Source organism: Lactuca saligna, chromosome 8 (assembly GCF_052625555.1).
Source record: "Lactuca saligna cultivar CGN05327 chromosome 8, ASM5262555v1, whole genome shotgun sequence".
NCBI lineage: Eukaryota > Viridiplantae > Streptophyta > Magnoliopsida > Asterales > Asteraceae > Lactuca > Lactuca saligna.
Window position 1 is genome coordinate 203,608,913 of NC_136424.1, and position 24,102 is coordinate 203,633,014.

A 24,102-nucleotide genomic window follows, 5' to 3' on the forward strand; every position below is an offset into this window, starting at 1 on the left:
GCTTAGATGGTGTTTTTTGAACTTACCAAACTTGAATGGTGTTTTTTTGAAAGATTTTGAAACATAGTTACCCCTTTCAGTCATATCCTCTTGGTATTTTCCTTTACTTATTTTTTACCCTTAATTATCGGTTACCACAAGGTTAAATTTGAACAAAAAATATACTTCATTTGTGTTTTTTGTACAAATACTTTACTTGGATGGTGTTTTTTTAGACACACCAAACTTGAATGACATTTTTTAAACGTTTTTTACAAATCATTTTCCCAACATAGAAAGTGTCTTAAAAGCGATGTCATAGCAAGTGTGCCTAGCTACTAGAGACACTTGCACACTTCACGGACAACTCTTTTTCCTATTTAAGAAGACGAGACACTAGTTTATATTGTTTCAAAGTAACTTAAGCAAGACATAAACGATAACTTAGGCGTATAAAATTAGGGTATATGCAGCAAGATCGCTAAATCACAAAAGGTTTTTTTACCTGCTCTAATTCCATCATACATATCTAATTTCCTATCCCCAAATCTACATAGAAACACAACCTTAGCCCCAAAATCCACATTTTGGAACTTCACTATACTACAACATTAGATTTCGTTAATCACTATAACCAGACGAAGATAATTCCGTCTCATCCTCCGCATTATTACCAATTTGCCCTCCTACATCAACCTCCCGATTCTCATCCGAATCATCATTAAAAAAACCATCAACATCCACACCACCTTGTTCATCTTCATCCTCATCGTCATCCTCAACATCATACTCTTCCTCCCCTTCTAAACCATATTCCCCAATATACCCCTGACCCGCCACGTCATCATAAACATTCCGATACCCATCATCCACCAACATCTCATCATCATACTCCTGACCATTATTATCATTTTCATTCTCATATTCCGAACTCGAAGCATTTTCCTCAACAATGAGGTCAGCAGTTTCCTCCGCATTCCATTCTTGGAAACCAGGAACCGGACTTTCCTCATATAGAAACTCCCGACCGCTATCAATCTCGTTCGATATGTTCACCGTCTTCTGCTGCTTTGGCCGGACACCGCGCTTCCGGCCGCCACGACCGCCGCCACGAGCCCGCCCTAACCCGATGTCCGCCGCTTTACCTCGTGATCTCGACCCCATGGTTCTCTGGGATCTACCGCCACGGGCCCGCCCTCTGCCCCTTCCACGCCCCCGCCCTCTGCCCGAGGTGCCCGGATCCGCCCATGGGTCTTGGATGTTTCCGGATCCGTATAGCTGTTCGCCGTTGTCACCTTCCTCGCCGATCTTCGTCACCACATATTTTAATGGAAAGGTCTGAAAAAGACAAATAAATGATTTTATTAAAGATTTAAAGTAAAGTAAAAAAAAAAAAAAAAAATGTGTGTGAAGATTTATTTATTTCCATACCAAAAAACTTGTGGCTCCTTTGTCTTTTTCAGCATCTTCTTTCTGACTAAGCAAGTAATGAATTGACGTGTCGAGTTCCATAAGCCTTAATGCTACACCTGCTGTTGTTTCAGGTAGCCACGGAAGCACAGACACAATGGGAAAGTCACTGGTCCCACATAATGTTGCCGAGTTATTTGACCCTAATAATTCATCTGTTGTCTCAAAATCCATGCCTAAAAAATCCCGTTTTATTGCGCTTTCCAATAACGTCAAAGCCTAATAAAAAAAATTTACAAATTGTTTAAAAAATCTTTATTTTTTGTCACTTTATCCATATAAAACTTATGCACACACCTCGAGAAGGGCTTCGGGATTTACAGCTTTGACCAGCTTCACACACCATGACTTTCTACACTCGTCTGTCCATGAAGGTCGAAGAGCTTCAACTGGAATCGAAGCCTATATAAAAGAATTACAGTTTATAAAATAAAAAAAGTAAAAAGTAAGTTGTTCTGTCTCTCTCTCTATCTCTCTCTCTCACCTCAATCAGTGCTAATTGAGCTTTAACCAATCGGAATCTTACGGGTCGAACCGATTCCCGGTTAAGAAAATAAAACCCGGACTCCCCTTTCAGCTTTTCTTTAAACTCCGATATACATTTTGAAAATGCGAAATTGCTTCCGGTAAAAATATCGCATATTTTACCACAAGAAAAACACCGATTACTACCCTCGAAAAACGATAAATCCCTACAATTATCACAAATTCCAACCACATGTTGACATCTGGCATTCCCAAACTTCATCGCCCTTAAATTCAAGCATTCTCCCCACATCCATTTTTCAAACTCCTGGTATCTTTTTAACGCGTTTGTTATCTCTTTTCCACTTCGACCCAATTCGATTGAGAAAGAGGATGAGAATTCTGAAATATTTGTGTTTGTGATTGATAAGGTGCTGATTGGGCTATTGGAGTCGACCCCGACCCGGACTCCGACCCGGACCCGTTTCTTATTGATTGCTTCTTTAAAATTGGATTCAATCCTTTGCAACATGGAATGCAAATGTGCCTCTCGATTCCCACGCACATCTAATGATGCCAAAAGACTGTTGAACCCCTGCATTTAAAAAGTAAAAAACCAATAAATAAATCAATCACTGTTTGAGTCAGATAGATCTAACTGAGTCACTGAGTCAGACATATTCTTAGTATTTACCTCCTCAGTGTCAATAAGGCGCCACCTGGCGTCACGTAACTCAACAAAGATTCTCCCGGAGCCGGGATCGTTCTGTGAGGCGGAGGTTATAAACCGCCAGTAGCGGTTTCTTCTCCGGTCATGTCCAAGTGGCAATGATCTGTAGACATACATCTCTTCAGCTTTATGGCCAATAAAGGATTTTAATTGAGATCTTGACTTTTCAACAGCATATGCCGGTTGTTGAAGCGGAAAGCTATTATCCGGGCCCGCGGAATATTCCGGCAGCCTTTCGGCGGTGGTGGGGTGGTCGCCGGAGGTTTCTTGATGGTGGTTGTTTGATGCTGCCAAATCGGTTTGGTTGTCAGTAGATGGATATTGTATCTTTATCATGAAGTCTTCTTTCATTTTTCTTTTATCAACTTGTGCTTCAGCCCACATTTGTTTCTTTAATGCCATTGCTGCTTCTAATCGTTCCTGTAAAAAAAAACATTTTTTTGTAAATTAATAAATTAAATATCCAAACATAAAAGTGGAATAAAGAAGGTATACCTCAAGAACAACACGAATAGAATTCCCTTCATTTGCAACAGCTATCAAAGCAACAAGAGCATTGAGTCTTTCTTCAACACTCAAATCCGAATACTCGCCTTCCATTAACCCTTGAACCCACGGCTCCCCGGAAATACTTTCGTCAACCACCGTATCCTCCCCCTCGTGGGTCCCGCTTACTTTGTCGATCGGAGTTTCAGATTTCACATCGGAATTCCCGATTCCGATTCCGATTCCGATGTCGTCGATTTCCGGATCCTCTGCAACGTCACTTTCGGAATCATCGTCTTTTTCATGATCAGGATCGTCTCTTTCGGCATCAAAAGCTTCTTCACCATCAAAATATCCGTTTTTGAAAATATGGATTTTTTCTCTTGCAGCATTGATGATTGCTTCACCATCAGCAGGATCTTTTCTGTATGGACTCCTTAAACAATATGTTGAAGGTGCTGTTCTTTCAAAAAGCTTTGTGTCTCTTGATAATGCAGCAGCAATTGAGGCCTCTGGTGTTTTGCTTGTTGTCAGATCCCTTAAACCAGATTTCTACAAATACAATATGATGAGTCAAAAAGAAAGAGAATGCAATCAATCAAAATCAGAATGGATACCTGGATCTTTTCAGCCACATCTAGAATTGAAAGACCATGGCTACCCTCGAGTGAAAGAACATGAAATGCTGCATATTTAACAGTGCCAGGTGTCAACCTATGCCTAGACCTTCTATTGGAGAAACCCCTTTCTTGCATTATAGCCAATGCTTTTTCAGCTGCTACTCCACTTCTTAAATTTGAAATTATATCTCCACCATCAACACCCTGCATTTGCAAATACCCGTTTATCAAGTTTAGATTTTGACTTTGATTTTTCATGATACAAAGGATTTTATATCATCTTAGGAATTGGAAAAGGCAACAAAAGGACCATAATATAGATACATAAAGTGATAAATAAACCACAGGGAGGGACAATTTTGTAATTTACTATAAAAGGTACCTCGTTTTCTTCATGGGGATGTGGTTGATCGACGTTTCTTTTTTTCAATTTTGGTCCGTATCCTGCAGCAAGAGCAAATTGGCGCAATATTTCGGGCCATGTTAATGGATTTAAGTGGCGTTGCCAGCTACAAATATCAAAACCCCAAGCAAATGCCTGAAAAAAATAATGATAATCAAGAAACCATTTTCATTTCACAATAAATAAATAAATAAATAAAAAGTCCCCAATCATGAAATGGAATTAGAGATTACCCCTTCAACAACATGTTGATGCCCACCTCCTGGATTAGGAGCACTTGTTTGATTTGCTCCTAAAGATGACGAAGGTGCCCTTGCTACATCTTCAATATCTTTCACAATCGATTTCAGAAGTGCCACATGAATTTCTCCCAACAATCGAGGATCCTACAAGTTCTCACAAGGTTAAAACCGTAATTCCCAATAGTGAACATGTTTAAAAAACTCACATGATCGTGTAAAGCTTGAACAAACTCATCAAGAGTAAAAGGCCAAAGTCCAAGAACATCCGCGAAAGTAATTACAAATTTCCAAACCTGAGAATATGATAAAAATCAAATCAATATGTGTTTCACAAGTTACGTAAAATGAAGATACAAAAATTGAAAAAACTGTAAAATGATTATTCACCATAAGAAGATTGCCAATGTTTTCCTCGGAATCTGTCCATGGTTGAACTTTAAATGGTTTCTTCAAGGGTACTGATTTGGGAGGAAATTCAGGGAGCATATCTAAAGCAAAAGAAAACTTTTTTAGCCACAATAACACGAGAAAAAATAGTATAAAGAAAAAACAAAATCAAACACTTTTGTACTTCCACCAACCATTCATCAATTTAGCAACCTAACTATCTTTTGTAGTGATTAAAAAATTAAACTTTTTCTAACCATTTACCTCTGAGTGAATCAAGACTTTCCAAAGTGTCACTATCAAGAGCAAGCATAGAGGGTAATCCTTTAGTTGCAGCAGCTATTTCCATGAGCTCCAAACGTTCATCATCAATTAATTCCAAAGATTCTTTTGCAATTCTTCTAGCAGCAGCTCTATCATTTGCTGCTTTAAGTCTTGCAGCCTCTTTCTCTTTCCTCATATCTTCTTTAAGTCGTAGCTTTTCAGCCTGAAGATACACCAACAATAGCAACCTCAAATACTTGGATATTTACACAATTGCCATTGTTTAAAAGAAAAGAAAAAGGGTCTTCTTACTCTAATGGATTCCTTTTGTAAGAACTTGACCCTTCGCTCCATTTCACGCCTTTGTTCTCTTTGGTATCTTTCTTCCTCCCTTTGCTTCTCACGCAACAATCTTTCTTCCTCTTTTCTTCTTTCGCGATCTTGTCTCTCCATTTCTTTCCTCACTTGTTCCTCTCGCTTCAAGAAAACCAAAAATTTTATAAAATATAATTCACAAATCTCAAACTTATCAAGATAATGGTCAAATGGGTCAAAGCAAATGCTTACAACTTCCTATGTCTTTTGATTAGAAAGATAGATTGTTGGGACAATCGTATAGATGTTTTAATAATTTGTAATGCTTTTATTATTTATACAATCTTAGGGTTAAATGGAAGAAATAGCAATGTACTTTCCATTATCTATAATAGCATTATACTTTAATTTCTTTTTCAAATTATTTCTTATTAGGAGTATGTACTTTGAAAAACATACTCAATTAGGAAACTACCTATTTATATAAATGTGTAGATTTTTCAAAACACAATGCCCCAATATAAACACTTTGAAAATTTTAATGTTGTAATAAGAAGAATTGGAAGTAGAATCTACAATGAAAAACATGAAAAGCACATTGTTATTTACTGCATTTAGCCTAATATTTAAAAGGGTTTTACGCAGAAAAGCCCAATCATATTAAAGCATTGTACTTTCTCCTCATCATATCTTGTTTTTCAAGCTCTTTTTAGACTTTTCTGAATAAAACCCAACAGGAAATGACAAATTATGTGATCTTCCAAAAATAATTGGACTTTTCTGTTCAAAAAAAACAATTAAATGGGACTTTTCTGCATAAAACCCTATTTAAAAACAAAAGGCAAAAAGTGGTGTTTCAATAGAACCTTGACCCATTTTCCCACCTCATGAAAAAAAAAAATACCTTTCGCCTCATCATATCTTGTTTTTCAAGCTCTTTTTTGATCCTCTTCTCATGTGCTTCAACCTCCTTTGCAATTCTAGCTTCTTCACTCTATCAAAAATACACAAATCCACACAATAAACACACCAAAAAGAACAATTAAAAACAAATAAACAACAAACAAACCTTCCGTTTTCTTTCAATTCGTGCAATATCCTCCTCATGAGTAACTCTCTTCTCAATCGGTGTACAAAACGGATTCTCAATTCCCGTTATTGGATGAGCACCAAGATTTGTGTCAACTCCAACACTTACAGTCAAACTTTTCCGGCCACCACCATCAAATTCTCCGGCTGCAGGCGGCAGAAGGTGGCCTGAGCCTGACCTTCCTTGTGGAGGTGGTATGACATATCCAGAGGCCATTTGATCATTTCCATGAGTAAAAGAACGGGTGGTGGTGGTGGTGGTTACAGGTGTCCGGCTACTTGCCATGTCATTTGGTGAGCTGTAATATTGAGGTGGCATTGCTCTTTCATAAGAGTCACTTCTAACAGATGGTTGTTCAGGTAGAAATTGGTATTCATGGAGAGCCTTTGAAGCACCCTGAAAGAAATTGTTTTTTAACCTTTTCAGAAATCGGGTAACTGAAAAAAATGTTTTTTTTTTAACCAGTTGAAGAAAGTATTAAGTATGATAGTAAATTGTTAAATAAAAAAAGTGCATCATGGCTCATGCTTTTCTGTATTTTGCCCTAAGGTTAAAGACTATGGAAAACAATTTCACCAATTAAGATTTTTACCTAAAATAGCAATATGTAACACATAATAGCAACATACTTTCATAATCTTTTTACATATTGCAACATACTTAGTAATTACAATTTGGTCAAACCTTATTTTAGTCAAAGTCAAAACACAAGCATATCCATAAAAAAATAACAATCACCATGTAGATCTATAAAACGGAAAATAAAACATCAGCCAACCTTCACTGGTTTTGCATCTGGATGCTCATATAGTTTGGCTTCATAAGGTCGAACAGATGACTTCTGCTGAACTGCAGCAAATAGTTATAGTCTCATAAATTATCAAATTCAGAATCTTGAAATATACAACATAAATCAAGAAACCAAGCATTAACTAAAGTATACAATACATTAATTGCAACATGATCAAGATACTGATCATATTACCTATTGGTGCTCCAAATGCGCCAGGTGGCAACGGGTCAAATTCCATTCCAAGAATGGGTCCATCCTCCCTCAATCTTTCCCCTAATTGAGCTTCAACAAAAGCAATAGCTCTAACCTCAGAAACTGCATGTGGAGGCTCATAATACCTCTTGACAGGTGGCATGTCCATGGGTGCAGCAACCACAGCTGGAACCCTTCCACTTGCGGCTGCAACCATGGCTGGCACAGGGCGACCCGTATGCCCAAATGGGCTCGACCCGGAACCTGATCCACCAGAACCACCATGTTCATTAGGTAAACCCTCACCGGACACCATTACATCATCACCACCAGCACCAGCACCACCACCTCCGCCACTACTAGATATTTCCTTCTTTGGTCGTTTAACAGGTGGAGTTTTTCTATCTTTTAACCTCCTGTGACAAAACCACATCTGTAATTGCCGATCGGTCAAACCCAACTGGACTGATAAATCTGCTCGAAGAGCTTCCGCTGGATATGCCTCGACTAGAAATTCAATCGAGTTTATGAAGTTACTAAATTGGGAGTGAGATAAAAACGAAGAGAGATTGTGAAGAATAGGAAGAAACACAAACCAGCGTAAGTTTTCTCGAGAATCTCCAACTGGAAAGCTGTCTTCATCTTCCTCTTCACCTTCGGCTCTCCTCCTTCAGCCGAATTTTTGTTCTCCCCTTCTGAACCACCGCCGCCATGGCCGCTAGCACCACCGTCCATTAGCTTAAGAAGATCGAAATCGCGAACTCCGTTTTGCAATTGAGGTCAAACCCAACACAGAAACCGGGTTAATTAGCAGCTAAAACATCAAAAAACACTTGATTCGACCAAATCGAAGTTCCTGGTTGAAAAACTAGGGTTTGTTGAGAGAGAATAGGCATCTGAAATTAGGGTATCGTCGAAGAAAAAGTAAAGACAATAAGTAAGAAGAAATTAACAAAAACTTTCTCTCTCACTATTACTTTCTCTCTCCACATATGATCTTGTAGCTAACATAATATTATCATCATGAAAGAGATGTGCGGTGAGATTTGAAGATTGACGAATTGTGATAATAATAAATGTATAAAAACAAAAGTAAATGTGTATGGTATTGTATTAATAATAATTAAAACTATTAACAGCAATAGTATTTGTTCTTGGGTGTATGAATATGAAAATTGGAATTTTTTGCCATTAAAAGTAGAAGGAGAATGAACACCAAAAACAGTCTTTCTCTCTCTAATCCTTCCCATTTCCCCTCTCTCTCTAAAAACTTTTTCTGAATTTCTTCTTTCTTTTATCGAGAAACCGTAACGGGTAGTGGGGAAACAGAATTTTCTTCACGGAGATTCATGGGTGTAGATGGAGAGAGAAAGAGAGATCGAACCCATCATAAACAAAGGAAGAAAAGGAGTTTTTTTTTTTCTTTTAATTTTTTTTTTTTATCTCTCTCCAAAGAGATTATGAAGTGTCAGATGACTTCCTACGTTTCTTGAACAACTCAAAACTCTGTCGTACAAGACGCTCGTCGGCCGCGCGTGGATTTGAACATGAAGACCTTTTTGTTGTTAATTTATAGTTTCTTGTTCTTAATTTTCTTTTTTATAATATTTAGTTTAATCTTTGTCTCGCTATACATGGGGAGTAATTAATGTTATGCAATTTGATATGGAACTTTTTGATTTCAAATAAAAGAAGTACTTTTTGATTTGAAATAAGTGGTTATTAAGACCATTTCCAACTTATTTTTTAAATGAAATAAAAAAATAACATAAATAGTTTTTCACCTTCAATCTATTCTCTTTTTTATTTTATTTTTATTCCTAAAAAATATATTCTTATAATATTTTTATCATCTAACTTATATAAATTATTATAAAAACCCCTTCTATTAATTTGGTTTTAAAAAATATATAATCTATATTTTTTTCATTATAATAATATTAAATAAATAAAATTATATTTATAATACTTAATTATAAGTTTTTATAAAATACGTTATCGTGTTTTAAAATTTCAATATATATATTTAAATTTTTATATGAATTTGATAAACAAGTAACAAACTTTATATTTATAATTAATTAATATAATTTAATATATAACATAATATTCTAAGTATTAAATATTACATTTAAATTATTATTTAGGCGTGCTGGGGTTTCCGCCAAGAAAGAGGCAACTGTGAATTTTTTGACTGACTCATTGGAAAGGAGATCAACACTTACGTCAGCTAGTGTTTTATTATTTGGATGGGCTGGAAGAAAACATGTATGTATGGATCTAACAAGGGTTTCCCTTCTTAAGAGCATGGGGAGTGGAGTTTTCACTGTGGGGCAAGCTACTTTAAAAGTTACATCAAGCAAAGTGGTAAAACATGAGAAAGCGTGCATGGAAAATCAATACACGTTTATACCATTTGCATTTGATACTTTCGGTTTCCTTGCGTCAGAAGCTGTGGACCTACTTAATAGAGTCCAACGGGTCGTGCATAATAATGTTATGACTCCAAGATCTATAGATGTTTTTAAAAGAATTAGTTTTGTCATCCAAAAAGGGGTTGTGGCATAGCTTGTTGTTCGTTTACTCCCTACGTCTATATAAAACTTTCTTCTTATGTTTTATATAATATTGATTAAGCCTAAAAAAAGTTGTTATTATTAGTAGATAAAAATAAACTAGAAATGTATAAATATATAAAAAGAGAGACTAAAACCGACAACTCAAAGTTCATCCCCATTTTGGGGGAAATGAATACCATATTTCGTGTTATACTATTTATTTCCCCCAAAATTGATGAATAAATGGGATAGGGTTTGAGAGAAATGAAGGAAGAAATTCAGAAAATAATGGAAAAGGATAGTGGATTAGAGATGCTCTAACATTTCATAATTAGATATTAGAATTATGTTAGACACTTGGTTTTAATAAATATACAAGGTTTTTAATACAAAATTAAAATTTCATTAAAAAAAACTTTAAAATAACATAAAATTATATATATATATTAAAAGTTGTAAATAAAAATTACATTAAAAAAACTTTAAAATAACATAAAATTATATATATATATATATATATATATATATATATATATATATATTTTAAAGATGACCATCTTTTTTAATAGTGAAGTTTTGTGTTGTTTGCCAAGAATGGCCCTCTATTTATATACGTATGTTGAAATCCGTCTTTGGGTCATTATGTCAACACCAATATTTTGTGTGGACACATGTTGGGAATAGTTCCAGTTTCCCGGTCATTTTATCTACACCCGTAGGTTAATCGATCTTCCAGTTTCTTCTTATCCAAAATCGGCGTCTGGCTATTGCTTGAGAGTGATTGTATCTTGGGTTTCATCTCTCGATTCTTACATTCGTATGTGATGGAGGTTGTGACAACCCGAAATTTCTATTTGGTCAAACCCTAAAAGTCAACCCCTTCTTATGATAAGTTAATGTGATTATTTCTTATTTTTAAGAAATTTAAAGTTCGTTTGATTATTTTAATATTATTTTTAAGCGAACAGGTGAATGAAAGTGTCGTCTCGGGTTTTGAAATTTAAAAACCGCAAACACTTCGCGTCTTAGAAATTCCCAACCAAACTTTTATGTTTGGGTTGAAAAATCACCCAAAAACCGTGAACTCATACCTATGTATGAGTTTACTCCCCAAAAGTTAGTCATTTGTGTTTACTCCCCAAGTTCACAAAAGAGTAAACTCCAAAAACTCTTTCAAGTATCATCCTAGATTTAATTCCAAATCTTCAAAGTTGTAAGTGTTCTAACCATTTCAAGTTAGTAAAACACTTAATCTAGTGTTTGTACATCTATCCATCCATTCATTTATGTATTTTGTCTAGATTTCCAAAACACCAAGAACACACACTAAGTGTTCTTGGCCTTTTAGCTCAAATCAAGCCTCCTAATAGTAAGTACTTCCATCCTTAAGACTTCTTAGGCTAGTATTACATTTAAACATCAAGAAATTATACCAAGAACACAAGGATTGAGGTGTTCACGGTCCAAGAAGATGCTTGGGCTGTAAACACCATAAAGGGCACCAAAGTGTGCCTAAGTCCTTATCTAAGCCCTAGTTTGATGTTTAAGCCTTCCTTGACATGTTTAAACCTTCCATTAATGTGTTTAAGCCTTGAAAAACACCAAATACCCACATTTATAGGTGTTTACGGTTTGGGGATCTCCCAAAACTGTAAGCACCCTAAAGTATGTTTAAATGGGTCATTTTCCTTCCTTAGGCCTAAAAACTAGCTTAGATAATTACCTAGTTGTGTTAAGGACTTGAAAACATGGCAATACCCTTCTCCATAAGGGTTTACAGTAGTAAACCCAAAGGGAAATGCCATGAGTCCGTAAACTCCTCCAAGGAGTGTTTTTGTTGCCCTAGTCCATTCCAAAGGCCAAACCACTTAGTAGGAATACTTTAAAGGACTTGTTAAACCACAAAACAACACTTGGTCATTAGGACTAGAGTTTACGACCGTAAAATCCTTGATTTATGACCATCAAAACCGTAAACTCCAAGGGAGTTTACCCTTGAACTCCAAACACACTAGCTTTGCCCTACCAACACTTGGATGCAATCCTTGTGATCTTTAACACTTGAAACAAAGTGTTTTCATGTTATAGAGTGTCCCAACTTAATTTATTAATTATAAATTGGCTAATTAGTTATATATATGTTCATTATATGATAACTAGGCTCGTGCGTGTGTACAAGTCTTCATTTGTCACCTAGCACCGTAACCGACACTTCAATCCAATCCACTCACCGCAAGTGAGTTCATACCCCTTTAACTAACCTTTGAAATACTTTTAAATGTTTTAAATGCTTTATGGGGGATACAAGTTGAATACTTATAGTTATTACATCAATCACATGTGATTAATAACTACAAAACCAATGATTTTACTACTATTCAAACTGTTTATCAAAGTTGTTTTACTTCAAACTGTTTTACAAACTCTTTTACTTATCAAATACTTTTACTTAAACTTTGTTATACTTATTATAAATTGCATGCCCATATATGTATAGTTATATAAGAAATGTTTAAAAGGCTTATGAAGGCCGTCCTCCCTATTTCCTTTTTGCGCTTGAGATGTGGTCTATTGGGATATCGGGTAGCCGTTCGAAGGTCGTTTCAATATTAATTATATATCATGTGTACATATATAGTCATAAAAGTTCTTCCAAATTCATACGTACCAGTTACTTCATTAGTGTGTTACTATATAGGTAGCATAGGATAATACTTATACAATTGCTAGATCAATGAGATGTTCAATGAGTCAGTACTTATTACTATGAGAACATATACAACTATACTAGAAGAATAACATATACAACTATACTAGAAGAGCATATACAATTATACTAGAAGAAGAACATATGCAACTATACTAGAAAGAGAACATATACAACGATACTAGAACGAGTAACAATACATTACATATACATGAATACATTAACAAATTGTGATCCATTGTATCGGAGCATGCCTTCAATGTCATGGCCCGAGTTGTAGCTAGAGTCTCTTGGAGGGAGAGCGTGAGTTTACGTATAGATCTATACTGGATTGACTATCCTACACCTTGCTGCTAGCTACATCCGGACCTGCAAGTCTGCAGGTGCCAAACGTCATACCTTTTTACGACCTACATTTTTCGTTGTCACCTAGTCGATAGTACGGTACAATTAATCTCATGTTACCTTAATATAAATTCGGTTTAAGGTAGTTAGTACAGTAGTAGTTCCTATAATACAACACTACAGTACTACAATAAATTTACCTTTTACATACATTTAGTGAACATTTCACTTAAACATTAATGTACAAACTATATTTTGTTAATGATAGTTATACTTGGGAAAATTACACACTTTTACGATAAACGAACATACAAAAAAGTTATGCCTTGGTAGAAGGCTATTTTTAATAGAAAATATAGGTTTTTCTGAGAGATTCAAACTTTTACAAACACTTACAAACATTTACATACTTTTACCACCAATGCTTACAAACTCATGCTTAAAACCACGTTCAAAACGTTTTGATACAAACACCGACACTAAAATACTTATGAACTCACCAGCTTTAATGCTGATAAACTCTTTCAAAATAACTTGTATTCTCAGGTCATCAGTAAACAGGTACAGAGGCCAGCTTTTGAGAAGATGGAGCGCATTCAAGACTCATCTTATTATTTTGATTTACTTTTTGGTGTATATAACTGTACGGAACACACTTGTATTAAAATTATATATTTAATGCAATGGATGATGTTGTTTGCTTGTTTACTGTTATACTGTGTTGTGATACTTTACATGGCGTCCCCCGACCCAGAACGTTTCCGCCATTCTTGGTTTTGGGGTGTGACAGAGGTGGTCACGGCGGTGACAACCATCACCGATGTACTTCCCAGGCACAATTCTTTCTCGATCACCTAAAATGGGGGAGGATAGAAAGTGGCTTCTGCATGTCGGTTTTGAAAGAAGGAGGCATCAGATGAATCTGCTTCAGAAGGTAACCGTAGTACCACTACTCCTCCTTCATCGAAGCCATGATTTTTGATTTCTAACATATGAAATTTTAGTCTTTGATGGGAACTTATCAGCCCGGTCAGGAAGGAAGAGCCAAGACATAGCAGACGACATAAAATTCAACGTCATCGGCGATGGGGTTGTTCTTCCGGTACCACCAAGAAAATCTACACCCCTACCTACGTATTTACACATTTGAGGCAAGATTTGTCGACGATAACCCTAGGATAACAGGTATGAGGAGAGCATATTTAGGTTTGCTCCTTATTTTGATATTAGCAACCACCTGTTTGTGAAAATGCCTCACAAAGATAACATCATATTATTTTATATATGTTTGTATTTTTCTATTTTTTTACAAGTGAACTGCCTTTTTAATACCTGCTTCACTGTTAATTGTCTTTCTTTTTCGTTGCAAGAAAGGGGCGTAGCGTTTACTAGATATTTTAAATTGTTTTTCGGTACTCCATGGGTTGCCAATGTATTTGTGGTACCAGATACTGAGACTTATGTACAAAGAGAAGACGATTGAATACAAGTGGTATTAAGTTTTACCCTAAGTTTGATTTCTGTTATAACTACTAACTACTTATCCCATTTACAAGCCTTTTTTAAATTTTATTGGCTAATTGTGTGGTTTTCTTTGCTTCAAGGTCAAGGATGTTCGCTCTTCAGATTCTACTGTTGTTGCTAATTTATGCTTCCGATGGACGAGACGGTGACGATGAGATGTAGAATAAGGAAAATGGGCATTTAGAGACCTGATCTATATCTTGGCTGCGCAATCCGGATGGCACATGTTGTTCAGTCGAGATTTCTGTTCGGAAATTGACATGTGTTGCAACTGCGATTGCAGCCATGACGGATTTGGGCAAAACAAATTCGATTACAACAGATTCGAGCCTCCGTTCTCTCGCATCATGTGTTTTGGTGTAGGTACTTTACCATTATACGTTCCATGTTTTTAACAAATATATTGTCCTATTACTAAATCTTGATTACCTGCCTGTGGGGCTTTCCTTTAGCATGCCCGGCGGTGCCTTCGGTATCCATGTTCCAAAAGATTATTCATCGGATGGAGCATCAATGGTTGTTCTTGTCACCACACCCTTTGTGAAATATGTATATATATGGGGACAATGTGGGGTAACTGTGGTTGGTATCAGGTTTTCATTAGTGAAAATGGGTCGCTTGCAAATGCAAATCACGACTTAGGTATCACCTGCGAGCTTGGCCGATGACCTTGCCTTGGCTTGCCCTTGGTCGTAAAAGCCTCGACGTCGTTGGTTTGTTTGCAACCATGGAAGAGTCCCTATCTATACAATTAAAGCACTATCAGTAATATTTTTTTGGAAAGTTATCTATGGAAGGGCTATGATGATCGGTTTTGTATTTTTCTTGTGAGAAAATATAAAGATACATTGAAGATTGGTTCTCTGTAGCTTGGCTGGGCAACTTCCGGATGGTAAAGTCATAAGTGACTTTGCAACTGTGTTTGTTTGCAGCCATGGCAGTAGAGATGAGATTTAGAACCGGAAAACCGGATCGGAATCGGAACTGGAACCGTTAGAACCGGAATATCGGTTCTGGTTCCAGGTTTAAAATTGGCTTTATCCAGGGTTCTGGGTAATCCGGGTTTGGTTCCATCGGGTCCGGGTAAACCGGGTCTAAAAACTGGAGCCGGTGTTAGGAACCGGAACCACTTTTAGGGTCGGAACCGGTTTTTTTTGTAACGTTTAAAAGATGCATATCCCATTCGTTTCAACTCCGATTGACATGTGGTTTTTTCCAACATGTAGTTTAGAGTCTGTACATGGTTTTAGACTATAAATTTGACATTTTTAGTTTTATATTCATTGAATTACAACCCCTCAAAGTCTAGATATTAAAGCTGGAAGTTTTGAGTTTTTCAGTTTTTTGTATTCGGTGAAAGTTTTAAAACATGCATATCTAATTCTTTTGAAGTCGGATTGACATGTGGTTTTTTTTCAACTTGTAGTTTACAGTTTGTACATGAAATTAGAATATAATTTTGTCATTTTTGGTTTAATATTCAATGATTTACAGTCCTCCGAAGTCGGTATATCAAAACTGAAAATTTTCAACTTTTAAGTTATTTGTTTTTGTACTTTGTATTCTGTGAAAATATTAATACATGCATATCTCATTTGTTTAAAGTCGGATTGGCGTGCGGTTTTTTCCAAAGTGTATTTTAGAGTTTGTACATGATTTTAGACTATAATTTGTTAATTTTGGTTTCATATTCAATGAGTTACAGTCCTCCAAAGTCGGGATATCAATATGAAAATTTTCAAAGTTCAACCCACTAAGTAGTAAGTAATTACCAAAAAATTCTGGTTTTTCCACTTTATCCGGTTCCAACCTACCCACTTTGATGTTTCCGGGTTTTCCGGTTCTAGACCCACTTTACCCGGTACCGTACCCGGAACTGGTTCCTATATACCGGTCCGATTTCTGGTTCTAAAAAATCCCGTTAATCGGTTCTGGGTTTTCCGGGTCCGGGTCCATCCGGTCCGGGTTTGGATCCACTTTCATCCCTACATGGTAGAGTCCCTATCTTCTTTGTCACCACTCCTTACTTACAGATATGTGCCTAAGGACTTTCCTAGGCAACTTCCATTTTGAGACCGCCTCTCCCTTCTTCTACTTTCGATTAAGATCAAACATGTTTTCGGTTTTTCTTTTTAGCGACTTTGCTTCTTTATTTCTCGGCAGGTACAGGCCGATCCTTCATCTAGATATGGTTTGTATTTTGGGCTTAATGTGATTTTAATTATACCTATTAAAACTGGCAGCGGAGGTGGTTTTCAGCCAGATCCAATACCAACTGGTTTTGAAGGAGCTTCGTGTATCCGTTCTCGCATCTGGAATCAGTTCAGGTAAAGGGCTTCAATTTCTAATTTCGTTTCTTCCTACGCACCCACATTCGTATTTAGTTTTAATTTCATGTGATTTTAGATAATCAAATGAAGGAGAGCATATCGCATTAGGTTTTGGCGCATATGTCTTGGTCCAATTCGTTTCGGTTCAATTTTATGCTACTCAAGTTGGCATCAATATGATTTATGTATTTATTTTATTTATCTTTTGGTAATATTTCATATGACCTGAATCTGATGTCAAATATCTTCATTTTATTGTTGCTTTAGGAAGATGACGAGTGTACCCTTGAGGAAGATGATGCTCTTATAATAGAAGATGAAAGATGATACAATTGGCTGATTTCAATGTCCTTTAGTTGTCTAGGGGAAGACCTCTACCAGTTTACTTGAATGAGGATACTAATGTCTCTTTCAATAGAACAAAGCTTTTACCTGATTTTAACTTGTGGGGTGATGTTCAAGTGCATTAGTGATGTGGACAAATGTCTTCAAAATTGTATGTATCGAGCCTTCATGATCTTTTTACCAAATTTTGTTCTGTTTTCTAGTTCTCTATTCAAAATCAAAATAAATAGGAATTTCAAGAAAATAATGGTGTATCAGATCCTTTTTATGCCTTTTCTTCTCTTTTTTTAATCTTTTTGTAACTAAAATTACCACACGTACCATTTGAATCGTGTTTTTTCTAGAAAGATGCTGAGAGGCTAGTGAACCAGTATCCAAAGAACATGGGTTTTAGAGTTAATTTGTGAAAATTCTGTCAAATAGGGTTTATCCCCTGTACACTTTTTATATTGATAAAACCTAAAATTATCCAAAACCACATTTATTATTTATTTATACGAATTACTTAGTAAAGTTATCTTAATTTATACATTTATTATTTATTTAGTTATTATCATGACAAACTGCTACTTTCTATTATTTGAAATAATGTCTCAAGTTTCTTTGCATTCCTGAGATTAATAAAAGCCTTAGCTTTCAATAGTTGTTTGTTTTCTGTTTTGATATTTTATTTGAATGTAACCGTATTTTATAGTAGTTTATTTGTTTAGAGGTTGATAGATTTGAAGATTTTGAGGAAGACTTAAAGATTTGAGGCTACAGTGGTATTTGGAAGGTAAATGCTAAGAAGTTGAGTTTACTATTATTATGTTATATAGTTAGGATTTTGAGTTTACTGTCAATTTCATGTTTTGGTTATGGCTATTTATAAAATTTTGATTTTTTGACCTGCCTTTAGTTAAGAAAATACCATTAGATTACCAATTGTATCAATATTGTCAAAATCTGTCAAATTTATGTTGAATCCGTGCTGTCAAAATGTATCGATCTGTTAAATCGTTACTTTGAAGTTACTGCTGTTTGAATCTTAGAAGTTGTTGTCCAAACATTTTTAAATGTACAAATATTTATTGTTGCCCGTTGGCGTTGACTATCAGCATGATCTGGTTTTATGTTTCATGCTTTGTGTTATTTAAGATTTTGAAAGTTAATAAGATTATTATTATTATTTTTTTTTTATATTTTTTTAAGTTTTCCAGTGGGACTCAACTCATGTTTTCCTTTAACTATTATGTAACGCTCTTTTCATTTAAGGAATATTCATAATGATATAAGATACGTTTGTTTTCCGAATCTAGCTGGACTTCAAATGAAGAAACTTAGGGGTTTTTGCTTTCTTCCCCAATTCTATTTTTTGGTTCTGCAGTGCAAAATTAGGAACTGTGGTTGTATATTTGGATAAAAATAGTTATGTTTTGTTTTGTTTTGAAATGATGATTGCTTTGACTTGTTTGTCTGTGTCAATCTGATAAAACATGTACGACAACTACGTGGCAAAATGACTGAAATGATGATTGTTTTGCTTTGTTCGTCTGGTCTCACCTCTCTCTACAGTGGATATCAGAGCCTCTCCGATCAAATCGGGTATGCTTTTCTACTTTATGAGTTTTTTTAGGTGATTTACGCTAAAGTGCTATCAACTATGAGGAAAATGACTGAAAATGGATATTAATTGGCAGGATTTGCATAATGATAATACATGAAAAAAATCCTTCGAAAGCAGACAAAGCTGCCGGTTGTTGTTGTACACAAGTAACCGTTTGTTTAGATTCAAACTACAGATTTCAATTCATATGGTCGTCAATCCATATTACAGTTCCAGTTAGGGTAATTTGGCGAAGGGTAAAGTTCGAAAATCACCACAATATAACTTTTTTATTGCATAATTGTCTTCGGATTCTTAAAAGTAGCAAGTTATTTTCTTCTAAATCCATCAAATTCTTACAGGTATGGTAACTATGGTCGTTTTCGACCCGATGCAATTGATCCATACTTATTTATCATTACAGTTAAAGCCTATTGGTAACTTTTCCTGCTTATAGTATCGTACATGCTGAATCACAAAATTTTCTTTTATCAACATAAAGTCATACTTATGTTCTTCAATTTTAATATATGTTTCAGGGAATAACATATCCGAGAAACACAAACAAACCAAAAGTGCCATGAGAAGAGAAAAAAAACAAGGGAGACAGAAAAGATAACAAAGGAAGAAAGTGAGAAAGAGAGACTAAAATATTGATTTTTAGCTGCTATTGGTCAAATTTACGGTACATGACACTCACCTGCCAAGTATATCTTCTTTCTTTTGATGAGGCTAAATTATAGTAACGACAAAGAATTAAAGCATCAGATACAAAAACATTTTTTTTTTACTTTTTTATTTTTTATTTTTTACAATTAGGAGTTTTTAAGTAAAAGTTTCACACCTTTGACAATCAAACTGGATATGGCTTTAAAAGGATTTTAGAATAAATTCACGTCAAAAAATTTCAATTTTAAAATCTATTATAGTGATTTGTTAAAATACTCATGTAATTTCAATTTTTGCTAGAAAAAATATATATTAAATGTTTTCTTATGTCAAAAATCACACTAACTTGAATATATTATCGAAAATCATAAAAAAGAAAAATATAAAATTAGACAGTTTCAAAAAGTCCAAACAATTAATAATTTAATAAAAATATTTCTTTAAATAAAATGTTTATAATATTTATGTTTCCATTACATAAGTATGGGTTTTGATTAGCAAAAAAAACTACATGTTCAAGTTCTGTTGCAGATGAAATATATAGATTACTAGGTACATATGTAAACTTTCCCTAAAAAAAACAACGTATGTCTCCAAAACTACATGTCCAGGTTCTCTGCACATGTTGAAACGGGTTTCAATACCCTAAATAGCAACATGCTTTAAAATTTATATGTATTTTTTTTTTTTGCAATTTTTTTTAATTCCTTTACCAGAAAACAAACATAGATTGTCATTTCGTACATCTTCCATTTTTTACAAACAACAAAAAAAATTATCACATCCGACCCCCGCAACGCGGGGGTTCCCCACCTAGTTATAAATAATGTTACACGTAAATTAAAAATTACTTTGAAACCTAAAAATTAAAATCATTATACTTATCTTTCATCGTGCGTTGGAACTTGTTGAAACGGTAATCAGGTGGAAGATCCGGATGAGACGGCGTGTTTATTATTTTGAAGTCGTTGTCTAGGTTTTGTCCTCTAACTTTTTTTTTAAGAAAGTCAAGATGATCATCAAGTTTTTCCGAAAGCATTTGAACGGAATTTGGTTTTGTTTCAACGACTTTTGTTACTTTTGTCCCTTGTCGATGAAGATGTCACCTTTTTTGCCTTGTCCCTTCCCACTGGGCGTCAAAGGGTGACCCATCTGAGTTCCTCGTTATCATCATCATCTTCATTGAGGTCAATTCCCAAACCTGCTTTAGAGTCCAAAGTTCTCGCTCGTTTGTTGGAGCCAATGGATTGCGTTTGCGAGTGAGTAAGTGCAATCGGATCAAGGAACCATTTTGGATTGGCAAGCAGAACACGCCAAGCTTTTTGATGGCCAAATGGTTTACCACCATGGGTGGTTTTGTATTCTTGAAGAGAGGTGCTTAAAATGTCGAAATCATTACACCCATTACGACGCATGTTTGTGAGGTTGAGGTAAATTCCATTGAAACTTGTACAACTGCTTCTTACCTTATGACATTTTCCATTAACACTGTAGCACCTGGTTCTCGGTACGTACTCCTTGCTACTTACTTTTTTAAAATAATGTATTTTGCCTTGGACTCGGCGATTTGATGGGCCAAATCGCCGAGTAGGAGTGGGACAAGGTACGAGAGTTGGACTATGGACTCGGCGAGTCGGTCCCCGGACTCGGCGAGTAGGCCCTGGTTGGGTAAAAACCTTAATTTGGGTGTTTGCACCCTATTTAAACACTCTATCTTGGCCTCCTTTGTCCCTAACACTTCCAGAGAGCATTAGAGTGAGACCCTAGCCCCCATATTGTTCTTAAGAGTGTTTTTGGCCTTGTGAAGGAGGTTGGAGCTTAGAAGAAGAAAGAGGTGGTTGAAGAAGTGCAAGGAAAGTAGTAGATCCGAACTCTACTCAGGGAGAAGCTCCCATTCAGGTAGAAAAGTCTCTACCTTGATCTTTAGATCATTAGTTACCATTTTTGTCCCAAATGGGTGGTTTTCAAGCCCTAAAACACCAAACTCCATGTGTGGTGCTTAATGATCCGAAAGGACTTCTAATCTGGGCTTATTGGATGAATTAGTAGCATAAAGTTCCTGTGGTTGAAGTGATTAAGGTCCCCATTGAGTCTATGACCTCTTGAAGAGCTTGGTTTTGGCCTTTTGAGCTTATAGGGCCATGCATGCATGTAAAGTTTGCAACTTTACGTGATAAGCATGCTCAAGGAACATGGATCTATGGTTTTGAAGCGTTGCATGTCTCAGATTTGGCCTATATGAGAAATGAATCATAGGGACTCGGCGAATCCCAAGGAGGAACTCGGCGAGTTCCATGAAGATGGCCTTAGACTCGGCAAGTTGGATGAACGACTCGGCGAGTCCTATGAAGATTGCCCGGAACTCGGCGAGTTGTTATTCAAACTCGACGAGTTGGGTCACGAGTCAGTTCAATCATCCTAAGTCATGAGTTAAGGGTGATTCAGTGAGTAGGAAGAAGGACTTGTTGAGTAGGACCGGGTTAGTAGGAAAAGGACTCGGCGAGTCCATGCCATGACTCGGCGAGTCCAGTCAAATGGACATTGACTTTGACCAAGGAGTTGACCTTGGGCCGAGGGAGGGTCAGTCTTTTGACCTAAGGGTATTTATGGGTGCCTAACCTATGTTTATGGTTTATAGCCGAAGGATTTGCGATCCAGCAGTCAGACGCTCAGCAAGCAGACTTCAGCAGCTACTTTCGAGGTGAGTTACCCTTCAGTAGCGGTGGGTCTAAGGCCACAGTGCCGGCCCACCAGTAGGAGACGTATGATAGATGATTGTCTTTGTGATATCATCTAGGTTTGCTACTACCCGATATGTTATATGCTAGCATGATATGTTGTATGTGATAGTAGTAAGGTTCGGTTGTTAGGACTGAAGGGTAGTCAGACACCCCAGACACGTCTGACAGTATGTGATTATATGTTTGCATGCTGGCTTGTTATGTTATATGTGATAGAGATAGTAGGAGGGGACCAGTCCCCGAGTTCGGTTGATAGGACCGAAGGGTGGTTCAAGCACCCCAGATATGTCTGATAATATGTTATGTTATGATATATGTGATAGTATCAGTAGGGGTGAAATAGTCCCCAAGGTTCGGTCGTTAGGACTGAAGGGTAGTCAGCACCCCATAATGGCTTGACATGGGTAGTCAACACCCCAGAATGGCTTGACACGGGTAGGTCGACACCCCAGAATGGCCGTACCGGGTAGGTCGGGCACCCCAGAAATGCCTGGAAATATGTATGATACGTGATTGTATGGTATGTGGTATGATGGGGGAACTCACTAAGCTTCGTGCTTACAGTTTTCAATTTTGGTTTCAGGTACCTCTTCTTTAAAGGGGAAGGAGCTGGCGCGGTAGCAGCACATCACACACACGCTCTGTATTCCGCACTATGAGATCTTCCTGGGGATTTGTCCTCTGATTTTATTATGATTTTATAAACTGGTTTCCAGACGCGCACATCTTTTATGAAATGATATGATCAGTGAATGTTTTATTCTAATGTTTTGCTAAGTATGTGTATTTAAAAATGAAATTTTTGGCTCGTATTTTTGGGATGTTACAAGTTGGTATTAGAGCCCTGGTTTGAGGGATTCGGACACACCTTCGGGGGTGTCTGGACTCAAATCGAGGGATTAAAATAATTTGAAAAAGAAAATGTTTTCTAAGAGTTTTTTTTAAGAAGAAACGAAGCGTGTGATGTGCACGACCGGCCGAGCTCAAGTAAGTATTCCCCAATGTACCCATACAAGTTTATATATGTTTATCAGTTCCTGTAGAATAGCATGCTAGAATAGGACTAAGGATCTAGGAGTGATGCCTTATGTGCCTGCTTTATGTGCTTCAGTATATGAAAATTGCATGCTAGGATTGAGTAGACAGTAGTAGGATAGCCTGTTTAGGTTATACCTGATAGCATGAGCTTGGCATTGTATGCTAGTACAATTTCCCATTATGAGGATGGAATTGCTTGAGTAGCCTCCTATGTATGAATGTTGCTTGCTTTGTGCTTTGTGGGACTCTAAGTGATGGGAGTTAGCTATTAGTTGAATGTGTCACATCACCTGCGAATAGGGTTGAATAATCTCAGAGTGCTAGACTTGTCCCTATTGCGCAACTCTTGTCTGAGTCTAACCGTTGTAGGGACGAGTCTTTTACTTGAAGGATTATCTGAGCCTTACCGCATGTGATGGTATTCAGGTGATGGCTAATTGGCATCACAAGGAGGCTTTCAGTAGCTGAGGACTGGATCGGGTATAGTCAGAGGACTCCCTAGGGCAAGCCTAGGATGAGAGTAGCAGAAATTATTAGCAGTAATAGTGACTTGGTGGAGTCAAGGCAGTACGTGAGGAAAATACGGATAGATGTGGAAGGTAGTATGGGCCCGTACTACTGGAAGCAGAGGATCCGTACTTGAATCAAGGAAGGCTGAGATGAGACCAGGAAACTTGTGGTAGTAGTGATCCCTCGAGATATATCAGTATTCCTGACATTTTTATGTTGTGTTTCAGAATGGTGGTGTTGCGCCCTAGACCAGTAGTTGGCAGTTCAGGAGAGGGATCGGGTTCAGGATCAAGATCAGGTTCTGAGCCGGTGGA

At 36.5% G+C, this 24,102-nt stretch overlaps 1 protein-coding gene across 1 annotated transcript; it reads right to left on the reverse strand.

Moving 5' to 3' along the window:
• Positions 1-412: 412 nt before the first annotated feature.
• Positions 413-8,879, reverse strand: RLT2 (Homeodomain-like transcriptional regulator). The gene is made up of 18 exons (XM_078967918.1): positions 8,033-8,879; positions 7,437-7,943; positions 7,230-7,300; positions 6,431-6,847; positions 6,266-6,355; positions 5,359-5,523; positions 5,047-5,269; positions 4,783-4,883; positions 4,602-4,688; positions 4,387-4,539; positions 4,133-4,288; positions 3,748-3,954; positions 3,140-3,682; positions 2,609-3,064; positions 1,934-2,509; positions 1,747-1,851; positions 1,411-1,668; positions 413-1,317 (listed from the first exon to the last, which is right to left on the reverse strand). The coding sequence occupies exons 1-18, from the start codon at positions 8,169-8,171 to the stop codon at positions 601-603; spliced, it is 4,971 nt and encodes a 1,656-aa protein (XP_078824044.1). The 5' UTR covers positions 8,172-8,879; the 3' UTR covers positions 413-600.
• Between the last annotated feature and the right edge of the window lie 15,223 nt (positions 8,880-24,102).